Raw genomic sequence first — 20871 nt, 5'->3', positions numbered from 1 at the left:
AGAATGGGCCTTTTATTACAGAGGGTTTCCCATGTATGCATTTTTTCTAAAGAAGTAAAAATTACTTTAAAAAATGTTTCAGGAAGACTTTGAGAAATTTACAGTATCTGGTTTTCTTCCAAGAAAGTTGTCACTTTTATGCCAGAGTGAGAATTATTTGTATGCTTTGTATGTCAGCATTGGGCCATTGTGACTGGGGGGCACTTAGCTTGACTTGAGAGTAATTATCTTGCTCACTGGCTGGGAGGGAGGGTGTGTGGCAGAGGAGATAAATACTCGGTTCTGGATTATTCATAGATTGCTGACTTTCTGGATTGATTGTGCAAGCCCCTCCTTTTATTGATGTCCACCTTTTATTGACAGACATCTACCCTGGGAGAGAAATGAGATGAAACTCTATTTCTTTTCATTGTAAAAAGCATTTGAATTCCTAAGGTGTGGTAAGGCCACCCAGCCATCCACAGTCAAGGTACACATTTTCATGGAGGATGTTCCCACTCTTGAATAAATTAAAACAATTGTTTTCTTTTAATTTAAACTTTCTTCTATAACTGTTTTCTTGTTACTTAAAAGCTAGGTTTTTTTTAAACTACTTCCAAAGCTTTTCAAGCTGTATATGTCCTTGGAATGAATTTATAAATAAGAATTGAGCCCGGCCAGTGTGACTCAGTGGTTTAGCATTGGCCTATGAACCAGGAAGTCACAGTTTGATTCCAGGTCAGGCAACATGCCCGGGTTGTGGGCTTGATCCCCAGTATGGGGCGTGTAGGAGGCAGCCGATCAATGATTCTCTCTCATCATTGTTGTTTCTATCTCTCTCCCTCTCCCTTCCTCTCTGAATCAGTAAGAATATATTTTAGAGAGAGAGAGAGAGAAAGAGAGAGAAGAGTATATATGTTTGTAAATAAGAAAACATGTATTTGATGCTCTTAGAAAGTCTTATTTTCTTTCATTAAAACTTGTGCAGTATAGGGAACTCCATAGATTCTCTTAATTTGAAGAAAGTTAGAGGGAAAGGTACTAATTCAGAGTTCCTTGGGAAAATGTGTCACATATATTTTTTTATGTTTATTTTTTTAAATCAAAAACTGAAATATTTTCTATTCAGAAAATATATTTGGATCTAAATATCTTCTATAATTTTAACCCTAAAATATCAATTTAAATATTTTAAAAATGGTTGGGATGTTTGTTTTTTTAAATAAGTTAGGTTCTACATGTTACTGGATCACCTGGGGTAATTTTCTGATTGGAAAATTAAGAATTATAGTCAGAGGGGAGGACATGAAAATTTTTAAAGAACATATTCAATTTACTTTAGATGCCGAACCTCTCTTATCATGTGACTTGTTTTGTATGTTTGTTAAACTATATTATCACATAAGCATTGCTGCTATTGGAACAAACAGTGACAGTGAATGTCCACTATCTGTTTTAATTTGTATGTTCGTTTTGACTCTGTCATATGCTCAAACTTCAGTGGAAGTCATGAGAACCTATTATTTTTGTCTTCTCCCTCATTTATGTTGGAAATATTCTTTTTTACTCAGAGGGTCCTTAACTTTGATGTAAGGGATTGTTTCTGTTGCCAGCTTTTTTCTTCCTTGCCAAGTAAGAGAGTTGTGAACTCTTCAGTGATGCCTTCCCCAGGATATTTGCAGACGTGGTTGGGAAAAGTCATTTCATCCCCGACCTTTGCATGTCAGGTGCTGGGGTGACCAGGTGCCCAGGGTGCCACCGTGCCTGTGGCCGGGGCTCGCACTTCGCGATCACAGGCTGGGCTCGGGCGGTTAACCGCCATCTTTCTTGGCAGTTAATTTGCATATCGCCCTGATTAGCCAATGGGAAGCATAGCGAAGGTACGGTCAATTACCCTTTTTGTCTTTTATTAGATAGGATAGGCAGAATTTTAAAGATATCCCATTTGTCTCCCATCCTCTGGTTATTCAATCAAACAATCTAGGTAGTGCTGTGAAAGGACTTTGCAGATGGAGTGAAAGTTACTAATCAACTGACCTTGAAATCAGAAGGTTATCCTGAATGATGCAGGGGAGCCCAAAGTGATCGCATAAACCCTTAACAATAGAAGAGGAAGGCAGAAGAGTCACTCAGAGGAATACAATGGAAGAAGGAGAAGGGATGTGGCAGGAAAGGACATCAGAGAATTCCAAGCATGAGTACAGTTTTTTAAAAAATATGTGTTTACTGATTTTTAGAGAGAGGGGAAGGGAGAGTGATAGAGAGATAGAAACATCAATGAGAGAGAAACATTGATCAGCTGCATGCCCCCCACTGGGAATTGAGCCTGAAACCTGGGCATGTGCCCCAACTGGAAATCAAACCAGTGACCTCTTGGTTTATGGATTGGCGCTCAACCAATTGAGCCACACTGGCTGGGCAAGAGAAGGATTTTTCACACCTTTAATGCCTCTGAGATATAAGGGTCCAAGTAAGGACCTGCATGATATCTCATGGAGTTTCAGGTTCGATTCCTATTCAGGGACATACCTAGGTTGCTGGTTCGATCCTTGGTTGAAGTGCATACAGAAAGCAACTGATGGATGTTTCCCTCTCACATCAAGGTTTCTCTCTTTCCTAGAACCATTTATTGAATTTGATCTTGGTTTTATACTGTACATTCATGAGCCAAACATTAGGATCAAAGCAAATTACAAGTTACTGCCTATAACTAACTCCTTCCTATCACATAAATTTAAATTGGATTTAGGTATAAAGGGAACTAAACATTAAAAAATATTAAAACATTTCCATTAAAAAATAAAGCTTTAAAATGGGGAGATATCTGTAATACTATCAACAATAAAAATACATTTAAAAATGAAAAAAATAAAACTTTACATTTACACATGAGGGTATATTTGGGTAACAGATAAAACAAAATTATGTATTAAGGCTTGTGTTCATTTCATTATCCCTCTAGATCAGCGGTTCTCAACCTGTGGGTCACGACCCCTTTGGAGGTCGAACAACCCCTTTCACAGGATGTATTTAGGGGTCACCTAAATACATCCTGCATATCAGAAATTTACATTACGATTCATAACAGTAGCAAAATTACAGTTATGAAGTAGCAATGAAAATAATTTTATGGTTGGGGGTCACCACAACATGAGGAACTGTATTAAAGGGTTGCAGCATTAGGAAGGTTGAGAACCACTGCTCTAGATCATCAAATGATTAATTTGGTATCTGTAGTAGTTTCTTTCTTTCTTTTTTTAATCCTCAACCAACGATATGCTTTCATTGAATGTCAACTGTAATTGAAAAATAAAATTAACAAAGAAGACAAGATCAAGAGTTTCTTGAGAGTAGGGACCCTGCCTAATTGTGTTTGTATCATCTTTGGGTAGATATGTTGTAGGCGTTTAATAAATGCTTCTTGAACAGTGTATGTATTGGTTGCTCTTTTTGCTTCGAGAAAAAATTTACTTAAAAAAAACACTGTGTCCCTTATTTTTTCTTATAGGTTATGCTTTCTAATCCAGTGCTAGAAAATCCAGTGAATCTGCAAGCAGCCCAAACACTGCTTGAAAGTGAAACTGTATACAAACGAATAGTTCAGAAACTTTTCCGTGAGAAATTAACATGTAAGAAATGCCTACTTATCATTTGCCAGTTATTATTTATATATTTATAGCAGATAAATGATCTAGCAAATAACTGTTATATAAAAAAATATTTTCTTGTATCCATTTTCAGTAATGAAATTATACTAAGATCTCCCCTACTGTACCTCTCTGTCAAGCCAATTATGTGATCTTTTTTAAAGATTATCAAAGATTGTCAGCTTAGTATCTTTAAATGTAATGGTCAAATGCATGGCTGGTGCCAGTTAAAACTAGTCTAGCCATCATAAAGCTACGACATCTAGTTTTAATTCTTTGATCTATAATGGATATTTCCTAGGTTTCCCTGGCAGCACCCCAGGTATTACTGATCTGGGATTCCCTTCCTCTTGATTAGCAAAATGCTCAGCTTTTTTCTTTTTCTTTATTTTTCTTTCTTTTTTTTTTTTTTTTAGACAGTACGCCCACCCCCTACCCTCCACCACCTCCAGGTATTCCTTCTAAGTGACTATGTGGAAATGGTATCTGAAGCTCTTCAGTCTTTCTCTCTATTGACTAATGTTTATAAGATACCCTTGGTTTGATGACTTTCATTCTGCCAGTAACCTCTACATGACTCCTAACTCCATCACCTTTATGGCTCCTGTTTCTGCAGTTAGCAGAACAAGGCTGTTGGCTCGTGTGCCCAGAAGGGTTTGCCACAAGGGAGGGTTGGGCCCGTAGTAACATGGTTATTTCCTTTCTATCCTGCCCCTCCTCTTCTGCAGTGCACAACCTTGCATAGTAGCCAGCATCATCACCTCTTTAGTCAGCAGGCCTTGCTGTTTCAACTTATTCCTCTGTTCTTACTTCTCTCTCATGTGTTTTATCTCTCAGATGCCCATTCTCTCTTTTCCCGGTCCCCTTCTAAAACCTGCTGGTCCATTAGCTAGGTCTGTACAATTGGAACCAAGTTCAGATGTTTCTCCACGGGGCTTCTGGGTCTGCTGCAAATGAAGCCGTTTGGATCAGGCATCTTTTCTGGTTTGTCATGATTGCCAGGAGGTTCCTCAAACATTCCCTGACGGTTTTGAGGCCTGTTTGTACACAGAGGAGTCACATTGCTTTACCCTGACCACATTTGTAACCTTACCAGAACACCGTCGCATCCACGGCTGTATCCTCTGTATCCTCTGCACTCAGTAATCATTTATGAATGAATGCAGGAAGGATACATATCACTTAACCTTTTGTTGAGCCCTGCAGGACTATCATTATAAAGAGAGATTCTGTAACAAAGCTATGTCCATATTCTGGTGAATGGAAATTTAAAAGCTCGTTTTAAAAGCATTTTCTACAACAGATGATTCTATGCAACCGATTTTGTGTTTGCCCTGCAGAGAGAAAGGATGAGAAGGAAACTAAACAAAAATGGTCCTTTCCTTTTGTCCTCCTGTCTGGTAGGCGTCAGCCTTCACCCCTTTCACTTCTTCAACGTTGCCATCAAACCACACAGAGAAGCTGTCCAAATTGCCAAATCGCCCAGCAAGTGAGCAACAACACAGATAATGCTTTGGCAGGTTTGGAGACAGTTTCCTCTCAGTTGTAAAGATCCTGTTGCCTTCTTGTTGCCAGGGTTGCTCCTGAGAACCCTGATTTCCTTCAGATGGCCAGTTGCTCACATGCAATAGATTGTCTTTCTGGAAGCTTTCAATTCTTCTCTTTATTCCCAGTGATCAGAACTTTCTTGATAACGTTTCTTGATGTAGTTTTTGTGTGTGTTTTGTTTTGTTTTGTTTTGTTTTGTTTTTCTCCTTGGTTCATATGTAGGGCATTTGATAGGTGGTTTAAATCTGATTTTTAAAACTTTAACCCTTTAGTTCTGGACATTTTTCTTATGTAATTTCTTTTATAATTTATTTCCCCTTCATTTTCCCTGTGCTTTCATTTAAATATCCAGATACTTAGATGTGGGATCTATTGATCCTTTAATTCTTAAAAAAATCTACTTTTTCCTGTTATCCATCTCTTTGTTTTTTTGTTCTATATTCTAGAAAATTTTCAGAAAAGTATGTCTCTGTTTTCCTCCCTGTTTATTTGTTTTGATGACTCTCTTTCATGATAATTGAATTTACTCAAATGTCTAGGATCTTTGACTATTCATATGATGAACATATGGTGAATGGAAATCAGTCATTAAAAAGATGGGGACTATTTAACTACAGACTGGACTTGTGGACGGTTTTGTTTCATTGCAGGGTTATTCCGTGGAGGGTACCATTAGTTACCATTGGTTAGGCTTGAAGCCTTTAGTTAGGCTTGACTATTTCCCCTGAGATAAATCTGGGAGAGAGATGCTAGCTGCTCACACTCTGGGAGCAGGACAGTGGGGGAGAGTGGGCATCTTATCTCTTCAATATGAATTATTTGATTTAGTCACCACTTTCAGTCCCTTACCACACTCTTGTTCTGCTTTGTGCCTAGTCTCCTCCAGGCTTGAGCCTCTCTGACTCAGTTTCTCTAGAGAGTACACCTCCTTCCTCCTACCTGGGCAGTGGTGACCATCTGGGTGCACAGGATGAGGGGGTCGATCTTGGTTCGCTGCGCTGTTCCTCTCACCTTTCTGAGGTATCTGGCACCTCCAGTTTCTGGATTGTTCCTCACATTCTGAAGTGTAAATCTGCCTGCTTTTTATTGCCCCCACCCTCCCACCCCCTCCACCCTCACCCATCACGTAGTTAGGTTTCAGATATCTACATCCTGCTAGACAGTTAGCCCTTTCCACCGGTTTCCATCTTGAAATTTTTTTCTTGCCATCTTTGTTGGCTCTCCCTGAGGTTTTATACCTTATTTTAATTCCCCTATTACCATTTTATTGAGGGTTTGGAAAGAGTGCACATAAAGCCATGTATTCAATCTTCTAAGTAAAGCAGAATCTTTTCTTCACAGTTAATAAAGACAGCAGCTCTGATTTATTGAAAGACTCAGATAAATTAATCAGGTAAGTTTTTCTTCATACAATTCTATGGCAGTTTATTTACTAAAGGGCTGTTTATTTAAACTGTTTACATGATCTCTCATAATTGAATTATTTTTTGACTCAGAAAAGGAAGTAGATATCTTTCCTCTTACAATACATTTTTAAAATGTTTTCAGGGAGAATGTGGAAAATTATTGAATTCTTTCTAGGTGATTACATTAATGTTGAAAGGAACTATATGAACTCACCTAGTCTTTTAATTTTGATAGTGTTGAAAAGAAAAAGCATGTTGTGAACATAGTGAGTACAAATGATTGTAGACAGCAGAAATCCAAGCGATTTAGGAGAAGGTAGGTTCTAGAGAAAATGGTGAGGGTGAGGGCAGAAGCCACTGTACCTTTTGGGAGACAACCTGACAATGTGGCATAAATTCAGCCTTGAACCCACGCACCAGGTATAGGTCAGTGTTCTCCTATATCGTTCTGCAGGTATATGTTGTTTGGCTTTCTGGTTATATAGATGTAGTCTTTTGTCAACAGTCATCAATTTGTATGCTTAATATCTGTGTTTTACTGAATGCAAGTTATACTTTAAGTTAATCTAAAAATAGTCAACTATCTTTGCAACTCTTTTTATAAATCTAGTTATTTCAAAAAAAATTTATTTGAATAAAGGTATCATAACTTTTTTCAGTGGGTGGAGGAAATGGGTATACTTCCAAACTTCCAAACTCTGATTCTAAAATATGAGATTATTTCAAGAAAGACAAATTATAGCCTAACCGGTTTGGCTCAGTGGATGGAGCGTCAGCCTTTGGACTGAAGGGCCCCGGGGTTCGATTCCGGTCAAGGGCATGTACCTGGGTTGCGGGCACATCCCCAGGAGGGGTTGTCCAGGAGGCAGCTGATCGATGTTTCTCTCTCATCAATGTTTCAAACTCTCTATCTCTCTCCCTTCCTCTCTGTAAAAAAATCAATAAAATATATTTTTTAAAAAGACAAATTATAGACCAATATCTCTCAGAAACACAGGTGCATAAATCTAATCAAAATATTAGCAAATTGAATCCACTGATAAATAAAACATGATACTACATCATGACCAAGGGGGCTTGATTTCAGGAAAGTTAGGTGGGTTAAAATTTGAAAATCAATCAGTGTAACTCACTCTGTTAAATAAGGGGGAGCCCACAAAATGATCTCAGTTAATCCAGAAAATATATTTGCTAGAATTTAACACCCATTCATGATAAAATTTCTCAGCAAGCTAAGAATGAAAGATAATTTCCTTATCCCAATAACCTTATACTTAAATGTGAAATGTTGGAACGCTTTTTCTTCTGAGTTTAGGAACAAGACAAGTATCCCATTATCACCACTTCTAGTTAACACTATACTGGAGGTCCTAGCTAGTGCAATGAGGCAAGGAAAAGGAAGATAAGCTCTGAAGTTTGGAAAGAATGAAGTAAGTATCTTTATTAACGGACTAGAGGTCCGGTGCACGACAATCGTGCACTGGGGGCAGGGGGCGATCCCTCAACCTGGCTTACACCCTCTCACAGTCCGGGACCCCTTAGGGGTTGTGCACCTGCCAGCTTAGGCCCGCCCAGGCCTAAGCTGGCAGGTAGACATCCCCCGAAGGGTCCTTAGAGCTGCCACCAAGGTGGAAGAGGCTCCCACCGCTGCCGTGGCTCTCGCCAACCATGAGCCCGGCTTCTGGCTGAGCAGAGCTCCCCCTGTGGGAGCACACTGATCACCAGGGGGCAGCTCTTGCATTGAATGTCTGCCTCCTGGTGGTCAGTGCACGTCATAGCAACCAGTTCTGAAGTTGGATCAATTTGCATATTAGGGTTTTATTATATAGGATAATAGGATTATTTACATAGTAAAATCAAAATGAAAATACAAAGCTTGAAGATTAATGAGTGAATTCAGCAACAACCCTGACTACAAGGTGAACATTTAAAAATCAACTATATTTTTGTATACTAGCAACCAACACATAGAAAATGAAATTTTAAAAACACTGCTACAACAACAAAATTTAACAAAGACAACTATATTGAAAACTGTAAAATCTGGGGGGAAATGTTAAAGACCTAAAGAAATAGAGATATACAATGTTTGCAACTTGGGAAGAGTCAACATTACTATAATGCCAATTCTTCCCAAATTAATCTATGGATTCAATTCAATCTCAGTCAAAATCTTAGCAGTATTTTTCTGGAAATCAACAAGGTGATCCTCAGCACAATTTACCATAGCTAAGATTTAGAAATAGCCTAAGTGCCCATCAGCAGATGAGTAGATTAAAAAACTGTGGTACAGCTCTAACCGGTTTGGCTCAGTAGATAGAGCATCGGCCTGCAGACTGAAGGGTCCCAGGTTTAATTCTGGTCAAGGGCATGTACCTTGGTTGCGGGCACATCCCCAGTAGTGGGTGTGCAGGAGGTAGCTGATCGGTTTCTCTCTCATCAATGTTTCTAACCCTCTATCCCTCTCCCTTCCTCTCTGTAAAAAAATCAATAAAATATATATTTTTTAAAAACCTGTGGTACATCTACACAATGGAATACTACACTGCTATAAAAAAGAATGAACTTTTATCATTTGCAACAGCATGGATGGACCTGGAGAGTATTATGCTAAGCAAAATAAGCCAGTCAGAGAAAGATAAATATCACATGATCTCACTCATATGTGGGATATAATGAACAACATAAACTGATGAACAGAACTAAATTCAGAGACTAAGAAACACTGATCAGACTGTCCAACCTCAGAGAGAAGGTGGGGGTGGGGGTGGTTAAGAGATCAACCAAAGGACTTGTATGCATGCATATTAGCATACCAATGGACACAGACACTGGGGCAGTGGGGGCTTGTCCTGGGGGTTGGGTGTGGCGGGGTGGGGGTGGGGGTCACTGGGGAAAAAGGAGACATATGTAATACTTTAAACAATAAAAATGAAAAATAAATACTAGTAAAATGTATCTAGAAATGCAAAGGATTTAGACTAGCAAGGCAATTGAAGAAGAAGGACAAAGAAGATTGGCATTCCAAGATGTACTAGAATGTGAGAATAAATTTTGCTCCAATTGGATCTTTTTAGGTCAGATTCCTATCCCCGAACTTGTCACCATTGTTGGACAGCCCTAAATTCACCAGGCCCTGACTTAGAGCCAGGGGTGGGGGCAGTTCCATCAGACCGAATGACATATACACAATGGGAGAAGAACAAACTAGTTGTTCAGGAGGCAACCACAATGCCCCCTGTGACAGCCTTCCTATACATAAGATTTTACCGGACCAGAACCTCGTTAAGTAAGAGTTTGTCAGCACAGAGAGCAAAGGAGTCTCTGGCTGGAACTGCTTGCACAGACACCGACATGGGATGTTACAGTGTGCTCAGGGTCAGCCGGAGGTTCCATGCGGTGGTGCCTCTGGGCGTGTGCGTGGATGGTGGGAGTAAAGGTTGGAAAAGACTTGATGATGAAGAACCTGGAGTTCTATCAGAGCTTAGATTTCATCCTATGGAATTAGGAAATCAAAGGTGTCTTTCACACAGAGACACGGTAACCTGGAATAGGGAGAGACTGAGATAGAAAAACAGTTAGGAAGCTGTTTAGAGTTTGCAGGAGAGAAGTGATGAGGCACTTATCTGAGTCCGTTCAGATGACCAGCTGACACTGGGCACTGAGGGGTGCTGAAGCCTCTCCTTAGCTCTTTCCATAGTTGATTTCATTGAGTGCTCATAAGGAATGCGGGACAGTCTCTCTCTCTTTCTCTCTCTCTCTCTCTCTCTCTCTCTCTCTCTCTCTCTCTCTCTCTCTCTCTCTCTCTCTCTCTCTCTCTCTCTCTCTCTCTCTCTTTCTCTCTCTCTCGGTTTTATAGGTGAGGAAACAGGAGTAGAGGGTTAGGGCATTTTCCCAGCCAGGAAGCCACAGTGCCAGAGTGCTTCCTCCCGGGCCAGGTGATTCCAGAGCCGGTGCTCTTAATCAGGATACTAAATGACTCCATACCCAGAGACACTAGAGGCTTAGTGCTTAGGCTTTGTTACGGCTGGCATGTTGCTTCCCCGAAATAGCGCTAGCACAGTTCTCTGCTCCCCGTAATTTCCCTGTTGTTTCCTTCACTGGCTCCTCTCAGCTATGAACTGGTTTCTGCTCTTTCTTTTCTAAACACTTAATTACTCTTCTGGAGTTTGTTTTCCCTAATGGCGTCATCTATCAACCTTTATGTTGATTTGACCCAAATCTCCTATTTCCAGTCTCAATTTCTCAATCACACCCCTAAAGGTCAGCACCTAAAACCCGTGTTTAAAATTAAACTCATATTTTACTTCGGTTTCTGTAGGCGCTTTCTATTAATAGCAAAACGAACCGGTCATCTGGGCTTTAGGAGAATATTTGACCCTCAAATTCCTTCACCTTTCACACCCTAAGCAGTCCAGTCCGTTCTTTGCCGTTGATTCATCTCCCCCCTTTCATAATCTTTGCTCCCATCCTAGTATTAGCTCTCTGTGTCTCTTGCCTGAATTATTACATTTGTTTCTTCAGTTGTCCCCCAGCATTTAATTTCCCATACAATCCGCCCTGCATACTAATGCCAGAAAAAAACTCTTACACACTGATTTCATAATTCGCTTGCCTTGTTGGAGAACTTCTGATGGCTCTCTATCACCTAATAAATCAAGATGACTGCGTCAACTCTAATCCATTCTCTGCCTAAATCTGAAGTCCCTGCATTGCCCAGTTTCGCTTATTTTATCAAATTCCAACGCCTCTGGAATTGGAACTCTCCACTCTCGTCGATTATCTTGTTACTATCATCTTCCCCCCAGCACGCCCTGTATGCACAGGCCAGGCTCCTCCCCGTGGGAGCTGTTAATTGCCGTGTTTCCCTGGCTGAAAATGCTGCTTTCCTTGTTTCCAGGGCCACATCCCAAGTCACTCTTTCCCTCTTGGCTCCAAAACAAAGTTATCTCTCCCTATTCCAACCTCTTCTGCTTACTGCCATTGCCAGAGAAGTACCTGCCATCATCCTCTCCAGATGCTTGTGTTAGACGCTGTAACACTTCACGATGTTAATATGTAAAGCGGTGCTATTGACTAATTCAGGTAGACATCTTATTTTCCCTGGTAATGAGCTCTGATGTTCAGTTTTACATGATGTCTTCTACTTTTTCATATTCCTAAGGCTTCATAAAGTCCTGGTATTGGTTGAAACTATAAACGTGTATTTTTTATCCTGAGTCTATCCCTGTAAACTTAGCCGTTTACCTGAATAGTAGTAAAATCGTTACCATTCTCTTTTTTTAAGTGGGGCCGTTTGCTTTACAGAAGTGAAAATGCAAATGTTCCCAGGTGTTTAGGACATTCTTTGCATATTCAAGCTATACTGAAGGTATGCCTTTTAGAGTAATATTTTTAATTATTCTGGAGGAAGAAAAGAAAGCCCCCGGAGGCTAACAGTTTGAAACTGAGCAGGACACTGTTGGGGAGGAGGGGAGGGTCAGGGGTCATCGTCAAACAGACAAAAGACAATGGAGACTATTGTGCCTGAAGATGGTGTATTTTTTTTCAGAGACAGTGTGTTGACAGTTTCCTTCCTCTTGGGTCATTGTTGTCTGCTAAGTGATCTGTGACAGCAAATTGATCACCAGCTTTTTTCATGCAGGAGACATAATGCAGCCTTTCATTTCGTTACCTCCGTTGCCAAATGCCGAAACATTTCTTTGGGAAATTAATGTTAGTTTAGTATATCATTTAGTAGTAGAAAGCACCACCTTGTAGTTCTGGAAGCAATAGTAGCCGTGATTCATTTATCTTCACCAAGTTTCAGATTCCTACGTAGGTGTGATTGCAAAAGCAATAACACGTTTGAAAAACGTTAGTCTTAAAATGAGGTGTCTGCAATTGTCAGTTAAAGAAATGAATGCGTTAACACGTTTAGATATTGCCCCATTCGTTTCAAAATGTAGTCAAATATTTACTCTCAGGCACCTATAAAAATTAATGCCAGTAGACCCGTTCTAACGGGAAAGTTGTTTCTTCCTCCAAAAAGCTAGGAACCTAAAATGGAACACGGACATAAGGCCTTTTACATTTGATGCTCAGCCATCTCAGCCAGTCAGGTAGTGAGCTCACGGGTCTGAAAAATATCCCAAAGTAACGTTTTGTTTGTAGAATGTTGAGAATCTCTGCCCTCAAGAAATCTGTAGGAAAAGAATTGGAAAGGCAGTTATTTAAGAGACTATTTCACAGTTCCTGTTTAATACTTTACAGCAACTGTTGCTTTCCCGTTAGGACAGAGGAACATTAGCCCGGGGGAGTAAACCCGCAGGCAGGAATCCCAGGAAGGAGTTGCAGGTTCTGCTTTGATAAAGGCCGAATTCTGTGTCAAAATTAAACTAATCTCAATGCTGGTGTTTCATTTCTCCTCTTAATAAAGGAGAAATAAAGGTGACTTGACTAACATTCGGCGTAGTAATGTAAGACAGTTATCTATTGAAGGAAGAAAGTGTACAGGTATGAGCCTTTCCTTGCAGCTCTTGTTCAGTTAGCCATGAAAGGCAGATAACTTACACCTGCTGTTGTTGTTTATATACCACACACACGGGTGCACATTTATATCTATTATTGAAAAACGATTTGGATGGGTTTTCATTTTTGTGATTTGTGTGTATCAGTGGAGGAATTAATACGTCGGGTTTGTTAAAAACTGCGAATCAGTTTAATGTCTTGTGACAAGATAATGTTATCTGAAGCAGTCCACTCTGATAAAATAATGTTAAAAAGCAAACTTGCAGACTACTCACTGACTGACTTTAATTTATGTTCTCAGAGCAATTAGAGTCTCATTTGACGATTACCACAAGACCTGGTCGGACCTAGCTACGTCCAAGGCTGCGGAGAGTTTCAGAACACCACGTAAGCCGGTCTCCCCCCATCCCCGGTCCTGGTGGGGCATGTTCATCTCATAATCATTCTCAGCGTGTCTTGCTCTTAAAGACTCGCCGACATATATTTGCAATTTGAAGGTGATAAACTTCTCGGTTTGTTCTACATACAAATCAACTTAATTTCGTTCCTCTTTTGCTTAGCACCTTGGACTGGCATCTGATTAAAAGCCAGAAGGAAAGCTAGGCAATTGCAGGAATAAAAGGTGACAGTCTCTATCTTAAGAGGTTTAATTTACTCCCCTCACCCCAGAAAAAAGCCTTCACAGCAAATGGAACCTTTCTGATTCTAAACACTATTAATCTTCAAAGCCAGAGAACATATTAAGTAGAAAGACACACACACACACACACACACACGCACACACACACACACGAAAACACACCCATATAAAACTAGGGCTTTCAATTATATCAATCTAAGGCCATCAGACATTAGGAATTAAAAAGACAGGGGAGAGCTGGACAACTTTGGAGTCCCATTTAATCAAATCTTTAGAGTACTATTTCATTATTTGGGTCCAAGTAGGTTATCCAGTTGATACACACTTACTGAAATATGGTTTTGCTTCAGTTATTCTGCTGAATGGTGCATTCTGAAATTGCCAGTGACTTCCCAATTCCCAGATTCAGTAATTATTTTTCAGTCTTTATCTTGTGCTCACATCAGCTATGCTGTCCTTGTATTAGATGACACTGTGTATATATATATATATATATATATATATATATATATATATAGAGAGAGAGAGAGAGAGAGAGAGAGAGAGAGAGAGAGATGACATCCGTGTTTTTCTCTTAGCGATCCTCTGCCTCTTTCCTTAGAAAAAACTTCGTTATTCTGCCTGCTCTACCCACTTTCTCTAAGAGACCTCATCCACCACTCTGGTCTTCATTAGCCTGCCTTCCAGTAATCCCTAAAGCTTCATCACTAGCCAGGTCCTCTCCTGGATTCTGCAAGCATGTTTACAACTGAGCATGGACATCTCACCTACAGGTGTTCAGGCATCTCACACTTAGGATGTCCTGACGTGAATTCATTACCTAAAACCTTATCCTTCATACCTCTCTAGATTAGTGTAGATCACCATTCTTACATTTACTTGCCTGAACCAGAATTACAGAAGTTTCCTAGACCTCTTTATCTCCCTCATTAAGTCTTGTTGCTTTTATCTCCTACAACATCATGAATGTTTTCCCTCCACTTCACACCACCCCATCCACAACCACTGCCCTAATTTGTGGTCTCATCAAATTTCACCTCATCATTGTAATGGTCTCATAATTGGTTTCAATAGAACAAAATATTGCACAGACAAAAATGTCCAGTTTTAAGGCACAAATTATAGCCAAAAAGTAGCACTCAGCTTACATATATAAAAAAGTAAGTTGGATCTTTCAGGATGTTGGTTATTAATTATTTCGTGAATAAACATTACCTTCCTTACTCACTCATGGATTAATGGTTAAAAAACATAACTTAAGGTGCTTGAAGAGACACAGTCTTACTCTGGACGGCTGGCTCAGTTGGTTGAGCATTGTCCCGTGCACCAAAAGATCACTGGTTCAATTCCCAGTCAGGGCACCACTTGCCCAGGTTGACCATAAGCTGTTTCTCTCACATCAATGTTTCTTTCTCTCTCTCCTCCTCTCCCTTTCTCTCTCTCTCTCTCTCTCTCTCTCTCTCTCTCTCTCTCTCTCTCTCATATCAGTAAAAACATAGATAGATAGATAGATAGATAGATAGATAGATAGATAGATAGATAGATAATAGATAGATAGAGATAGAGATAGAGATAGAGATAGAGAGAGATAGAGATAGAGATAGAGATAGAGATAGAGAGACTGTCTTTAGTAACTCCATCCACATAAAGAATTTTATTATGTTTAATACCAGGGTATGTGAATGTTTACTTCATTTCAGAAGTTAGTGGTTGGTTGCTATTCAGTCAATTCAGCAAACATATCTTGAGTGCCTACTATGTGTGAGGCACTGAGGAGCTCAGGTGCATTCCAGGAAGCAGAAACCCTTATCAAACCCTGTCAAGAGGCAATTGGCACATTCAGGGAATGACTCAGTGTCCAGCTCCTTCAACCAAAAACCAAACCGATTGGTAGAGAATGGCTTTTTATGGGATAACATGTAAAGATAGGGAGGCATTTGGAGACTCCAAACTGCTAGGAGGGAAAAAATGAAGCACATGCCAACACTGAACAAAATTTGGAAATTATTGTGTTGCACTAAAGAACAATTTAAAATGGAAGGATAATGAAATGCCACTGACTGCAGTTCCTCTTCAAAAGCGTCCGATACAACATTGTTAACATGGTTCTTCTTTCTGGGCTACTGACCTAGCATGTCATTCACCCTCTTTGCGAAGGCAATAGCTGGTAATCGTTACCTCTAGCCCAGAAGAATTTTTGAGACTTTGATTCCAGCCCTTGCTGCCATATTTCTTCATCACCCTGACTCTTCTTCCTCCAGGGATTTGTTATAAGAATGTTTCAAGAGCTTTCTTTTAATAATAACCAGCACTTAATTTTTAAAAAATAAATGTAAATATTACATCTGCTGCTGGCCATTTTGTCTTTGGATAATTCAGCTGGATGAGATCCAGTACTGTTTTTTTTATCAGCCTAATTTCCTGGCAATAATAAAGACGAAGCTTTTAGATTATAGAATGCATCTTCAACTACGCAGAAATAAAAGGGAAACTTCCAATAACTTCATTTTCTGCAGTTACATTCTTATCACTGGAGATATTATTAAGCTCTTGTGCATATTTTTAAAAGCTTTTTATTTTACAAATAGTGATGCATGGTTATATTTTGATTTGGGGAATAACTCTTCTCCACTTCTTTGTGCCACAAACCTATCAGTAGTCATGTGTGCCATAATGATAGTACGTTTATTCTTGTCTAGCATGGTTTCCAGAGTGTACTCTGTATTATGTTTTTTAATCACCCCAGTGTTATTCTTTTATTTGTTTATCAACAAATATTTATTAAACATCTAACATGTGTCATGTGCAGTGGTATGTCAACCCAATGAGCTAGGCATTATTACCATAACTCTGTTTTATAAGTGAGAAAACCAAGACCAAGGCAAGCTAAGTAACTTACCTACGGTCACACATGTAAGAGGGAATAGCATATATTGGTAAGGAGTATAAATTCTGGAGCCAGATTGCTCTGCCATTTACTAGCTGTGTGGCATTGGGGTACATTTCTTAACTTCTCTGTGTCCCAGTTCCTTTGTCTGTAAGATAAGAATGACTACAGCACACACCTCATGGGTTGAAGCGCTTATGGCTGCACCTAGCACATGAGTGTTCAGTAAGTGTGGTTGTCATTAATTAGTACAAATAGACTGTGGCCCAAGGACTTGAACCAGATCCTCTGACTCCACAGCTATTGCTTCTTGTCATACTCTACTGCCTTTATAATATGATATAAAGTGTTTATTTCTTTATGGCCAGAGATTTATTTTTAGTTGAATTTATTGGGGTTACATTAGTTAATAATACTATATAGGCTTAAGGGGTTCCATTCCATATGGCCTGAGGTTTAAATTCAAACTCTGAAGAACATGCAGTTCGTGTTTTAATAATTGTAATTATTAGCTCATAATCATAGGCAATCATATGGGAAAATGTATGAATGATCCACCGTTCTCTGTCCATCACTACAGAACGGCAAATTAAAAGCTTGGCAGAGAACAAACCACTACATCTGGTTGTGGGCAACGGCACCTTAACGACAGAATATGATCCCCATAAGGAAATGTTTATGTTCGAGGAAAAGAATTCCTTCAGACCAGTGTACCCTGTAATATTGAGCGGGGGCTTCCTGATGTTTGCTGTCATCAAGACAGACCAAACAGCCTGAAGCATCCTGGGGATGCTTGCTTTCACCCTAGGAGACTTTCATTCTTTGAGTCTTTGAGCCAGAAACAACGGCAAGTGTCTCTGAACTGCATTTAGTCTTGAGAGGCGGTATCGTCTAGTCCTCATGCCTGGTCCTAAGCCTTGACTGCTCATTAGAAACCCAGAGGAGCTTGCAAAAATTCCCATGTAAAGGGCACACCCCCAGACCAATTACATCAAGCGCTCTCAGAGCAAGACCAGGCAGCAGTAGTTTTTAAAGCTCTCCAGGTAATTACAATGTGCAACCAAGGTTGGCAAGGCTCTAGCAGGAAGAGCATGATGCCAGAAGTTCGAGACTCCTTAGTCCTGTACTAGTTTGCCACATATAGTAACGTGAATTTAGGTCAGTCATTTAATGCTTTGTACTCACTTTTTTTTCCATTTCTATTCATTGACAAAAACGTCCCACTTTTATTTCAAGTTGCTGTGAGATAATACGTGTGAAAATAAAACCTGCTAAGGCAAGTTGGTGCTATTATATTTCTTTGGACATTGGCAGTCCCAGTAGTAGAAAAAAAAATTTAAAGATCAACCTATACAGATGTTGGAAAAGAGGTGTGTCATGGCAAAAACAGAGTAGGAACAATACCTGGTAATCCTTGGGAGGGAAGGAAGAAATATTATGGAGGCGGTAGAAGTTGATTTTCTATCACAAATCACAAAGGCCAAGATACGGTAAGAGTGGGGGAATTTCTACTTCAAGGACTTCTGAGAAAATTTTGCTGGTCCTTTCTTCTTGCTCTCTCTCCTGTGCTCTCTCTCTTTCTCCTGTCCTCATTCCTCCATTATTTTCCTCCAATCAACATGATTTATTGAACATCTTCTATCTCTAGGCAATGGACTGTGTGTTGGAGACAAGAAGATAAGTATTATGGTAAGCTTTTTGAGGAGTTTACAGGCAGGTGGTCAGAGACAGATAAGTGAAAAATAATTATAGGGATAAAATAGGCATATTAAACATTTGTAACAAATACTGTGACTTTTTTTAAAAAAAATCTCTCAAATACCAGAGAAAACAATGAATAAAATAAGTCAATGATGTCAAATTAATGGGAATAGTCAGGAAAGATGACCACACCATAATATATAAGAAAGAGACTGCTGTACATATTCAAATAGAAAATGTAGGAAAAGCAATTTCAAAAAATTAAGGAAATATATAAATTATCCTTGATTCAAATTTTAAATTTTGTCTAAGTAATATATAGTCACAATGAGAAGATTTTACTCAATTTTTTGTTTGTTCATCTGTAAAGTGGGTATTATAGCGGTAACCACGGCATTCATACTTTACAAGCGCCCAGTATTTAGTAAGAACTCTATTAATATTAGTTATGATAATCATTTGAAGGGAACAATGAGACCTCACTAAGAATTCTTGAGAGCTCAGATTTCCTTCTTTAATAAAAGAGAGGAGTATATATCCAAATACCAATAAAAACAATATTAATAAAACCTCTAAGAATATGTATGTAACTGGTATATGTGCTTATGATTGAAGCAAGAAAATAATTTTTAAATATTTTTATTGCTTAGAGAAAGAGAGAGAGAGGGAGAGAGAGAGAGAGAGAGAGAGAGAGAGAGAGAGAGAGAGAGAGAGAAAGAAAGAGAAAGAGAAAGAAACATGAATGATAAGAATCATTGATCAGCTGCCTCCTGCACACACCCTACTGGGGATCGAGCCCACAACCCTGGCATGTGCCCTCGACCAGAATCGAGCCTAAGACCCTGCAGTCTGAAGGCCGACACTCTATCCACTGAGCCAAACCAGCTAGGGCACAAGAAAAGAAATTAAAATATAGATAGGAACATTGCTAGTGAAAATCATGTAATAATAATAAAAGAAAATTACTCAGTTTAAATATTTTTATCAGTGACAAATTTCATCAGGCAAGAAGGGGATAATCAATCATTGGTAAGAACTAAGTCCCAGATACTGGCAAGATTGGTGGAAACATCTAGTTGGTTAAATAGTTCAAGACTATAAACCTAGGACAATTAAAAGAAACAAAGAGATGATAGACAGACTGACAGACAGACAAATAGATATGGTATACATGTGTATTTTATCTGGATCTAATCATATTTTATGTAAAATCTACCAGTGCCTTAAGCATAATAGATGTCAATAAACTATATGTGAATTTGAAGGCATGGGCTTTATAATTAACCACAAAGATATGAGCGAGTGGTGTAATGTGATTTCCACAAAATACTAATGCAGATCCAAGATGTAGCACACAGATCGAGGGAAGTAGTAAGTCACTTGCATCTTTGCTATTCAAATAAAACTAAGATCCTTGGCTGGTTCTGGATGCAAACTTTAATAAGGACATTAACAAATGTCATTGCCAGGATGGTGAGGATGGTTGGGTGGCTGGAAAATCATGTCTTAGAAACAGTTGGAGGAACTGAGGCTGCCCTGAGAGCTATCTCCAAATATTAGAAGGGCTCTCTCCCCCGGGGGAGGAATGAACTTACTCATGACAGCTCCAGAGGTCAGAACTGGACCAGTGGAAACTCAGCACTCAGATTATGGAAGGACACCGTGACTTACTGTCTGTCTATCAATGGAAAGGCAGTTCCTCAGCTACAAAGAGGAGAGTTTTTTGTGGTTAGCAAAGGATTTATTTACAGGCTGGATGGTCATCTGTTGCAGATTCTTTGGGAAAGATCAAGATCCGCAATGTCACTTTGAACGCCAGGATTTTACTTTGCTACTTGAAGTGCTCAGTTAGAATTTTGTTAAACTGTGGTGTCTATAGTTTCTATATGAATTATTTTAACACCTTCTTCATCACTATAAATGATACATAAAGAAATGTCATGATAATGAAAAGTTTTTAAGTTACAATCTACTTATATCAAACAATATCCAATATTACCAAGTTCAAATAAAAGGAAAAAATATGGAAAGTGTCTGAGCATTATCACATGATTTGCAGTATATAGTGTACATCATTGCCACATATCAACTTAATGAGAAGTGGATTATTTTAAACTTTGAACTCTCATTAAAGAATGCATAGATAGCTTCTTTTTTATACTCTAATTTCAGTGCTCGAGAATCCAGGTTTCATTGGACAGTATCATAAGTGGAAGAAAATGGAGCAAAAACATCAGAAAGAATGGAATTTAAAGTAAGTAATCTTAAGTGTCTGGAATATATTATCCTATTAACTTGAAAAATATTGACTATTCCACTTTCTACTATCTAACTGAACCATCAGAAAGAAACCCTTTGGAAAGAACTTACACTTTTTTTCTAAACATAATAAAAATAAGAAGTATTATTTTTCCCCCCTTTTATATGAATCCAGGTGGGAATCATCTTTGCTACCTATTGGTTGCCAAAAAAGGATAAAGGACCAGAGATAGAAATAGGAATAGGAAAATAAAAAACCTTAACTTGTTTATATATCATCAAATAGCTTTTCAT

At 39.0% G+C, this 20871-nt stretch overlaps 1 protein-coding gene across 1 annotated transcript in view; it reads left to right on the top strand.

Annotated features, from left to right (window-relative positions):
* Nucleotides 1-20576, top strand: part of UBE2U (ubiquitin conjugating enzyme E2 U) — a 37758-nt gene extending 17182 nt beyond the window's left edge. Inside the window, exons 5-8 of the mRNA XM_059686086.1 lie at nt 3488-3608; nt 6516-6567; nt 13392-13477; nt 20491-20576. Coding sequence (XP_059542069.1) covers nt 3488-3608; nt 6516-6567; nt 13392-13477; nt 20491-20576 — 345 coding nt within the window. The remainder of the gene's footprint in view (nt 1-3487; nt 3609-6515; nt 6568-13391; nt 13478-20490) is intronic.
* Nucleotides 20577-20871: the final 295 nt, after the last annotated feature.

Source organism: Myotis daubentonii, chromosome 3 (assembly GCF_963259705.1).
Source record: "Myotis daubentonii chromosome 3, mMyoDau2.1, whole genome shotgun sequence".
Lineage (NCBI taxonomy): Eukaryota > Metazoa > Chordata > Mammalia > Chiroptera > Vespertilionidae > Myotis > Myotis daubentonii.
Note: the sequence above shows the minus strand (reverse complement) of the source record. Positions and strands in the feature narration are given on the sequence as shown.